Below are 10656 nucleotides of genomic sequence, written 5' to 3' on the forward strand. Positions count from 1 at the left end.
TGCCTTGAATTCTAAATAAATCACAGACAGTGTCAAGAGCAAAGCACCATCTCACCACCTCCTCCATGCTTCACAGCGGAACCACAAATGCAGAGATTATCTGTTCACCTACTCTGCGTCTCACAAAGAGACCAAAGAACAGATTTCCACCGGTCTAATGTCCATTGCTTGTGTTTCTTGTCCCAAGCAAGTCTCTTCTTATTATTGGTGTCCTTTAGTAGGGGTTTCTTGCAGCAATTCGACCATGAAGGCCTGATTCACGCAGTCTCCTCTGAACAGTTGATGTTGAGATGTGTCTGTTACTTGTGACAGCATTTATTTGGGCTGCAATATGAGGTGCAGTTAACTCTAATGAACTTATCCTCTGCAGCAGAGGTAACTCTGAGTCTTCATTTCCTGAGGCGGTCCTCATGAGAGCCAGTTTCATCATAGCGCTTGATGGTTTTTGTGACTGCACTTGAAGAAACTTTCAAAGTTGTTGACATTTTCCAGATTGACTGACTTTCATGTCTTAAAGTAATGACGGACTGTGATTTCTCCAGCCTTATTTGAGCTGTACTTGCCATAATATGGACTTGGTCTTTTACCAAATAGGGCTATCTTCTGTATACCACCCCTATCTTGTCACAACACAGCTGATTTGCTCAAATGCATTAACTTCTTTGGGATAGGGGGCAGTATTTTCACGGCCGGATAAAAAACATACCCGATTTAATCTGGATAATACTCCTGCCCAGAAACTAGAATATGCAAACCTGAGAAGATTCCATACAGGAAGTGCCCTGTCTGATAATTTGTTGTCCTTCTGTTGCATCTCTATCGAAAATACAGCATCTGTGCTGTAACATGACATTTTCTAAGGCTTCCATTGGCTCTCTAAAGCCGCCAGAAAGTGGAATGGGGTTTCTGCTGCCTCTGGGCGAAGAACAGCAGGAGAATTTGTAAGTGGTCAGCCTGGGGACAGTGACACTGGAGATGCGCATTCACGAGACTACTCCTTTTTTTTCTTTCAGCCTTTGAATGAATACAACATTGCCCGGTTGGAATATTATCGCTATTTTACGAGAAAAGTAGCATAAAAATTGATTTTAAACAGCGTTTGACATGCTTCTAAGTACGGTAATGGAATATTTCGATTTTTTTTGTCACGAAATGCGCTTGTGCGTCACCGTTTGGATAGTTACCTGAACGCATGAACAAACCGGCGGTATTTGGATATAACTATGGATTATTTGGAACCAAAACAACATTTGTTGTTGAAGTAGAAGTCCTGGGAGTGCATTCTGACGAAGAACAGCAAAGGTAATCCAATTTTTCTAATAGTAATTCTGAGTTTAGGTTGTCCCAAACTTGGTGGGTGTCAAATTAGCTAGCCGTGATGGCCGAGCTATGTACTCAGAATATTGCAAAATATGCTTTCGCCGAAAAGCTATTTTAAAATTGGACATAGCGATTGCATAAAGGAGTTCTGTATCTATAATTTTTTAAATAATTGTTATGTATTCTGTCAACGTTTATCATGAGTAATTTAGTAAATTCACCGGAAGTTTTCGGTGGGTATGCTAGTTCTGAACATCACATGCTAATGTAAAAAGCTGTTTTTTTATATAAATATGAACTTGATTGAAGAAAACATCCATGTATTGTATAACATAATGTCCTAGGAGTGCCATCTGATGAAGATCATCAAAGGTTAGTGCTGCATTTAGCTGTGGTTTGGGTTTATGTGACATATATGCTTGCTTGGAAAATGGCTGTGTGATTATTGTGTCTTTGTACTCTCCTAACATAATCTAATGTTTTGCTTTCGCTGTAAAGCCTTTTGGAAATCGGACAACGTGGTTCGATTCAGGAGAAGTGTATCTATAAAATGGTGTAAAATAGTCCTATGTTTGAGAACGTTGAATTATGACATTTTGTGGTTTTAAATTTGCCGCTCTGATTTGTCACTGGCTGTTGAATAGTGTGGGACGATTTCGTCCCACCTCCCCTAGATAGGTTAAGAATTAAAGAAATTCCACAAATTAACTTTTAACAAGGCACATCTATTAACCTGTTGGGGGTAGGGGGCAGTATTTGCACGGCCGGATAAAAAACGTACCCGATTTAATCTGGTTACTACTCCTGCCCAGTAACTAGAATATGCATATAATTATTGGCTTTGGATAGAAAACACCCTAAAGTTTCTAAAACTGTTTGAATGGTGTCTGTGAGTATAACAGAACTCATATGGCAGGCAAAAACCTGAGAAGATTCCTTACAGGAAGTGCCCTCTCTGACAAGATCTTGTTCTTCTTGTCTCTGTTTATTGAAGACTGAGGATCTTTGCTGTAACGTGACACTTCCTACGGCTCTCATAGGCTCTCAGAGCCCGGGAAAAAGCTGTATGACATCGAGGCAGCCCCTGGCTGAAACACATTTGCGCTTTTGGCAAGTGGCCGATCAGAGGACAATGGGCGAGTCGACCCCGTGCTTTATTTTCTTTCGTCTTTTTACCTAAACGCAGATTCCCGGTCGGAATATTAGCGCTTTTTTACGAGAAAAATGGCATAAAAATTTATTTTAAACAGCGGTTGACATGCATCGAAGTACGGTAATGGAAAATTTAGAATTTTTTTGTCACAAAATGCGTCGTGCTCGTCACCCTTCTTTACCCTTTCTTGTGTCTTGAACGCACAAACAAAACGCCGCTGTTTGGATATAACTATGGATTATTTGGGACCAAACCAACATTTGTTATTGAAGTAGAGGTCCTGGGAGTGCATTCTGATGAAGAACACCAAAGGTAAGCAAACTTTTCTAATAGTAAATCGGAGTTTGGTGAAGGCTAACTTGCTGGGTGTCTAAATAGCTAGAGACCTGTGATGCCGGGCTATCTACTTAGAATATTGCAAAATGTGCTTTCACCGAAAAGCTATTTTAAAATCGGACATATCGAGTGCATAGAGGAGTTCTGTATCTATAATTCTTCAAATAATTGTTATGCTTTTTGTGAACGTTTATCGTGAGTAATTTAGTAAATTGTTAGTAAATTCACTGGAAGTTTGCGGGGGGGTATGCTAGTTCTGAACGTCACATGCTAATGTAAAAAGCTGGTTTTTGATATAAATATGAACTTGATTGAACAAAACATGCATGTATTGTATAACATAATGTCCTAGGGTTGTCATCTGATGAAGATCATCAAAGGTTAGTGCTGCATTTAGCTGTCTTCTGGGTTTTTGTGACATTATATGTTGCTTGAAAAATGGGTGTCTGATTATTTCTGGCTGGGTACTCTGCTGACATAATCTAATGTTTTGCTTTCGTTGTAAAGCCTTTTTTAAATCGGACAGTGTGGTTAGATTAACGAGAGTCTTGTCTTTAAAATGGTGTAAAATAGTCATATGTTTGAGAAATTGAAGTAATAGCATTTCTAAGGTATTTGAATAACGCGCCACAGGATTCCACTGGCTGTTACGTAGGTGGGACGATTTCGTCCCGCCGACCCTAGAGAGGTTAATTGAAATGCATTCCAGGTAACTACCTCATGAAGTTGGTTGAGAGAATGCCAAGAGTGTGCAAAGCTGTCATCAAGACAACTTTGAAGAATCTCAAATATAAAATATATTTTCATATATTTAACACTTTTTTGGTTACTACATGATACCATATGATTCCACATGATTCCGTTGTGGTCTCCGACCACTACCTTGTATCCTTTTCTCTCTCGCTCTCCTCCAACACTACCCACTCTGCCCCTACTCAGATGGTATTGCGCCGTCGCAACCTTCGCTCTCTCTCTCTTGCTACTCTCTCCTCTTCCATCCTATCATCTCTTCCCTCTGCCCCATCCTTCTCCAACCTGATTCTGCTTCCTCAACCCTCCTCTCCTCCCTTTCTGCATCCTTTGACTCTCTATGTCCCCTATCCTCCCGGCCGGCTCAGTCCTCTCCTCCTGCTCCGTGGCTTGACGACTCATTGCGAGCTCACAGAACAGGGCTCCGGGCAGCCGAGCGGAAATGGAGGAAAACTAGCCTCCCTGCGGACCTGGCATCTTTTCACTCCCTCCTCTCTACATTTTCTTCCTCTGTTACTGCTGCTAAAGCCACTTTCTACCACTCTAAATTCCAAGCATCTGCCTCTAACCCTAGGAAGCTCTTTGCCACCTTCTTCTCCCTCCTGAATCCTCCTCTCCCTCCCCCCTCCTCCCTCTCTGCGGATGACTTCGTCAACCATTTTGAAAAGAAGATTGACGACATTCGATCCTCGTTTGTTAAGTCAAGTGACACCGCTGGTCCTGCTCACGTTGCCCTACCCTATGCTTTGACCTCTTTCTCTCCTCTCTCTCCAGATGAAATCTTGCGACTTGTGATGGCCGGCCGCCCAACAACATGCCCGCTTGACCCTATCCCCACCTCTCTTCTCCAGACCATTTCCGGAGACCTTCTCCCCTACCTCACCTCGCTCATCAACTCATCCTTGACCGCTGGCTACGTCCCTTCCGTCTTCAAGAGAGCGAGAGTTGCACCCCTTCTGAAAAAACCTACACTCGATCCCTCCGATGTCAACAACTACAGACCAGTATCCCTTCTTTCTTTTCTCTCCAAAACTCTTGAGCGTGCCGTCCTTGGCCAGCTCTCTTGCTATCTCTCTCAGAATGACCTTCTTGATCCAAATCAGTCAGGTTTCAAGACTGGCCATTCAACTGAGACCGCTCTTCTCTGTGTCACGGAGGCTCTCTGCACTGCTAAAGATAACTATCTCCTCTGCTCTCATCCTTCTAGACCTATCTGCTGCCTTTGATACTGTGAACCATCAGATCCTCCTCTCCACCCTCTCCGAGTTGGGCATCTCCGGCGCGGCTCACTCTTGGATTGCGTCCTACCTGACAGGTCGCTCCTAACAGGTGGCGTGGCGAGAATCCGTCTCCGCACCACGTTCTCTCACCACTGGTGTCCCCCAGGGCTCAGTTCTAGGCCCTCTCCTATTCTCGCTATACACCAAGGCACTTGGCTCTGTCATATCCTCACATGGTCTCTTCTATCATTGCTACGCAGACGACACACAAATAATCTTCTCCTTTCCCCCTTCTGATAACCAGGTGGCGAATCGCATCTCTGCATGTCTGGCAGACATGTGGATGACGGATCACCACCTCAAGCTGAACCCCGGCAAGACGGAGCTGCTCTTCCTCCCGGGGAAGGACTGCCCGTTCCATGATCTCGCCATCACGGTTGACAACTCCATTGTGTCTTCCTCCCAGAGTGCTAAGAGCCTTGGCGTGACCCTAGACAACACCCTGTCGTTCTCAGATAACACGAAGGCGGTGACCCGATCCTGTAGGTTCATGCTCTACAACATTCGCAGAGTACGACCCTGGCTTACAAAGGAAGCGGCGCAGGTCCTAATCCAGGCACTTGTCATCTCCCGTCTGGGTTACTGCAACTCGCTGCTGGCGGGGCTCCCTGCCTGTGCCATTAAACCCTTACAACTCATCCAGAACGCCGCAGCCCGTCTGGTGTTCAACCTTCCCAAGTTCTCGCACGTCACCCCACTCCTCCGCACACTCCACTGGCTTCCAGTTGAAGCTCACATCTGCTACAAGACCATGGTGCTTGCCTACGGAGCTGTGAGGGGAATGGCACCTCCGTAACTTCAGGCTCTGATCAGTCCCTACACCCAAAGAAGGGCACTGCGTTCATCCACCTCTGGCCTGCTCGCCTCCCTACCTCTGTGGAAGCACAGTTCCCGCTCAGCCCAGTCAAAACTGTTCGCTGCTCTGGCACCCCAATGGTGGAACAAGCTCCCTCACGACACCAGGACTGTGGAGTCAATCACCACCTTCCGGAGACACCTGAAACCCAAAATCTTTAAGGAATACCTGGGATAGGATAAAGTATCCTTCTACCCCCCCCCCCAAAAAAAAAGATATAGATGTACTATTGTAAAGTGGTTGTTCCACTGGATATCATAAGGTGAATGCACCAATTTGTAAGTCGCTCTGGATAAGAGCGTCTGCTAAATGACGTAAATGTAAATGTAATGCTCAGGCCCTGAAGCCAGGATGTGCATATAATTGGTACCTTTGGAAAGAAAACACTCTGAAGTTTGTAGAAATGTTAAAATAATGTAGGAGACTATAACACAATAGATATGGTAGGAGAAAAACCAACCAGAATTGTTTTGTTTTTGAGAGCCCATGCCCTTCCAATGGAACTTATAATGAAAAAAAATGTATCTAGCTTCCAGTATGCAGTTCCTATGGCTTCCACTGGGTGTCAGTCTTTGGTCAAGGTTTCAGGCTTGTTTCTTCTAAAACGAGTAAGAAATATGAGTTTTACCACAGGGACACAGACTTGGAAATGTGTGTCTGCGCACGTGGCGAAGAAGACATGCACCTGCTAATATCGTTTTCCTATTGAATATACTTATTTCCGTATGAAATATTATAGTTTACTTACATTTTAGGGTAGATGAGGATTAAATAGAAACATATTTTGACTTGTTTTAACAAAGTTTAGCGGTAGCTTGTTGGATTCCTTTGTCTGCATGTTGAACGATAATTAGATTACTGAAATCGATGGCGCCAACTAAACTGACTTTTTGGGATATAAAGAAGGATTGTATCCAACAAAAAGACACTACATGTTGTAGCTGGGACCCTTTAGATGACAAATCAGAGGAAGATTTTCAAAAAGTAAGTGAAAATTTAATCGCTATTTGTGAATTTATGAAACCTGTGCCGGGGGAAAAATATTTTGATGTGGGACGCCATCCTCAAACAATCGCTTTAAAGCCTACTGTAAATCATACAGTGCAGTTAGATTAAGAGGAATTTAAGCTTTTAACCGATATGACACTTGTATGTACCTAAATGTTTAATATCCCTAATGTTTATGATTATTTATTAGAATTGTCGTGCCCTCCAGTTTCACCGGAAGTCGTCCTGCTAGTGGGACGCCTAGCCTTATTTAACAAATATTTTTCTTAAAACTGCATTGTTGGTTAAGGGCTTGAAGGTAGGCATTTCACTGTAAGGTCTACACATTTTCTTTTGGCACATGTGACAAATGAAATTAGATTTTTGAATGACTACCTCATCTCTGTATCCAACACATACAATTATCTCTATGGTCCCCCAGTTGAGCAGTGATTTTCAAACAAAGATTCAACCACAAAGACCAGGGAGGTTTTCCAATGCCTCGCAAAGTAGGGCACATATGGATAAAAAAACATTTTGACATTGAATATCCTTTTGAGCATGGTGAAGTTATTAATTACACTTTTGATGGTGTATCAATACACTCAGTCACTACAAAGATAGAGACTGCCTTCCTAACTCAGTTGCCGGAGAGGAAGGAAACCGCTTAGGGATTTCACCATGAGGCCAATTAAAACAGTTACAGAGTTTAACGGCTGTGATAGGAGAGAACAACTGAGGATGGCTCAACAACATTTTAGTTACTCCACAACACTAACCTAATTGACTGAGTGAAAAGAAGGAAGCCTGTACAGAATAAAAACATTCCAAAACATGCATCCTGTTTGCAACAAGGCACTAAAATAATGCTGCAAAAAATTGCCAAAGCAATTCACTTTTTGTCCAGAATACAACATTATTTTGGGGCAAATCCAATACAACCCATTACTGAATACCACTCTCCATATTTTCAAGCATAGTGGTGGCTGCATCAAGTTATGGGCATGCTTGTAATCTCTAAGGACTGGAGATTTTTTGGACTGGAGCTAAGCACAGGCAGAATCCTAGAGGAAAACCTGGTTCAGTCTGATTTCCACCAGACACAGGGAGATGAATTCACCTTACAGCAGAACATTAACCTAAAACAAAAGGCCAAATCTACGCTGGAGTTGCTTTACCAAGAAGACAGTTAATGTTCCTGAGTGACCGAGTTATAGTTGTGACTTCAATCTACTTGAAAATCTATGGTAAGACCTGAAAAGGATTGTCTGGCAATGATAAACAACACATTTGACAGAGTTTGAAGAATTTTGAAAAGAATAATGGGCAAATATTGCACAAACCAGGTGTGGAAAACTCTTAGAGACTTACCCATAAAGACTCACAGCTCTAATCACTGTCAAAGTTGCTTCTAAAAAGTATTTACATATGTAAATGAGAGAGTTCTGTATTTCATTTTCAATAAATTTGCAACAATTCTAAAAACATGTTTTCACTTCGTCATTATGTGGTATTGTGTGTAGATGAGTGAGAAAAAACATATATTTAATGCATTTTGATTTCAGACTGTAACACAACAAAATGTGGAATAAGTCAAAGAGTATGAATTATTTTTGAAGGCACTGTATAAGACACAACCAGGCCCCGCTTTCTCTGTCCTATTGCAGACAACACCTGGATATAATTATGATGCATCATATGACATATTGTATCAAACCAGGCTTCTCTCTCTCTCTGTCCCTGATTTAGACAACACAGCATGGATCCTGACGCGTCGCGGGGGCTGGTCTCAGCAGGATCAGTCAGTCTACTACCTTCCTATCTTCATCTCAGATGGAGAGCAGCCGGTCCAGACCAGCACCAGCACCCTGACCATCCGTGTGTGTAGCTGCGATGTGGAGGGCAACGTTATGTCCTGTAATGCTGAGGCCTACCACCTCCCGGCTAGTCTGAGCAGAGGGGCGCTCATCGCCATACTGGCATGTATCTTCGTCCTGCTCGGTAAGTCATGATCTTGTTCTTCTTCTATGGAATGATTTTCTACACTGTTGATCTGCTTTATACTTACTTCATAAGCTACTGTATATTCATATTGTATTTATATACAGAACATCAGATTTCAATCTAGACAAACCCTCTTTTACCGTATCTATGCTTCTTCTTTTGAATGTCTTAGTCCGGTAAATCAATTCACTAAATTCACTAAAGCAACCATTAATAATCTCCCATAGGTTTCTGTTGTATCTGACCATGTCTCTTTTCTCTCCTCTAGTGATGGTCCTGCTCATGTTTTCCCTCCAGAGCCACCGTAAGAAGCCCTACCTGCACGATGAGGAAGACAACGTCCACGAGAACATTGTCCGCTATGATGACGAGGGGGGCGGAGAAGAGGACACCGAGGCCTTCGACATCGCTGCCATGTGGAACCCCCGCGAGGCCCATCTAGTGGGGAAGCAACGTCAGGACATGCTGCCTGAGATTGAGAGCCTGTCGCGTTACGTTCCCTTAGCATCAGTAGGCGGGCCGGGTAGCGGTTGTGGTGGTGGAGACAGCAACGTCCAGGGGTATGTGCTGGCCAAGCTCCTGGAGACGGATCTGAACCCCTGCGCCCCGCCTTACGACTCCCTGCAGACGTACGCCTACGAGGGTGAGGGATCAGTGGCTGAGTCCCTGAGCTCGCTGCAGTCTGGGTGCTCCAATACTGATCATGAGTATGACTATCTCAATGACTGGGGGCCCAGATTTAAGAAACTGGCAGAGATGTACGGGGTTCTAGAGACGAACAACCCTTCCATATGGTAGAGGGGAGGAAGGAACGAGACTCCCCCCTACATACACACACCTTAGAGAAAGAGAAGATACAGAGACATAGAGAGACAATGACTGAAACAGTGACAAACAGAGAGAGGCTGAAATAGAGACATATAGAGACACAGGACTATTGAGAGAGAGAAATAGAGTTTGAAAGGTGTGCTCGCCATATAACTGTAGCACTTGCGATTGCACAGCTAAGCATCGCCTGTTCTCCACAGCCTTGGAGGCCTGAGCCGTGTAGCTTCCTTGCTACCATCACAATCCCTCCCCATCCACAGGAAGAGGCTTTAGAGGAGCCTGGACTGACTGACTGACAGACAGCTAGCACAACGAGACCCTCAAAGCAAAGGGCTTCAAAGCACACGTTAGTTAACTCCCGTGGACGACCCAGGCCAGCAGCTCTTTGGTCCAAAGGGTCCGATTCCCCTCAGAAGAACACAAGATAGGGGAGCGAAGGGCAAATGTGGAACTCAGAATACATTACCTGCCCGTACACATGTATGCAGGAGACAAACAAACTCTGAAACGCTGACTTATTTTGGCAGTTTGTTTTGCCAATTTATTTTATATTAAAAAATAATAATAATAATTATATATTCTTTTGGTTACGCTTACGTTTTTTTATTATAAGCCACTATGTGACAATATTTTTTTTTAAAGGTAAATGATTTGATGAAAAGTTTTATCATTATTGTTGCAGCCATTTTGATTTGAGAACTGCTATTTATTCCCGGTAGCTCCATTATGTGGCCGTATCTTATTAATTAATTAATTAATTTTTTTTTTTATATGCTGTCATTATATTTAGTGTAACTTATTTTTGGGGAATCAAACAAACACTGGACTTGTGTTGGATGTTATCCCAAGGTTGTGGGATCGGCATAAAATATGTTCAAATATGTTCAAGCGTTATCGTGTAACATAAATGTTTCAATGGCGTCTAATTGCATTTCTGTTGTGTGTGTTTCACAGTGTCTTGTTTCAGACAGAGTAAGGGAGATGTAAACTCAGTAATCCTGTTTGGATTTTAAAGTTAATTTGTTTAATGTGTCAATCCATATTTTGTTAGTATGAACACTTTCTTTTTTTACTGCTGTTTAGGAGCATGATCATGCATTCAACAGGACATTCTGTGTCCCAAATGGTACCATATTTCCTAC

The 10656-nt window shown here is 43.0% G+C and overlaps 1 protein-coding gene across 1 annotated transcript in view; it reads left to right on the forward strand.

Moving 5' to 3' along the window:
• LOC115154048 (cadherin-20-like) overlaps positions 1-10445 on the forward strand; it is a 168655-nt gene extending 158210 nt beyond the window's left edge. The window contains exons 11-12 of the mRNA XM_029699875.1: positions 8432-8683; positions 8955-10445. Of these exons, the coding sequence (XP_029555735.1) occupies positions 8432-8683; positions 8955-9484 (782 nt within the window). The 3' untranslated portion in view covers positions 9485-10445. The remainder of the gene's footprint in view (positions 1-8431; positions 8684-8954) is intronic.
• Positions 10446-10656: the final 211 nt, after the last annotated feature.

This window comes from Salmo trutta, chromosome 2 (genome assembly GCF_901001165.1).
Source record: "Salmo trutta chromosome 2, fSalTru1.1, whole genome shotgun sequence".
In the NCBI taxonomy this organism is placed as follows: Eukaryota; Metazoa; Chordata; class Actinopteri; order Salmoniformes; family Salmonidae; genus Salmo; species Salmo trutta.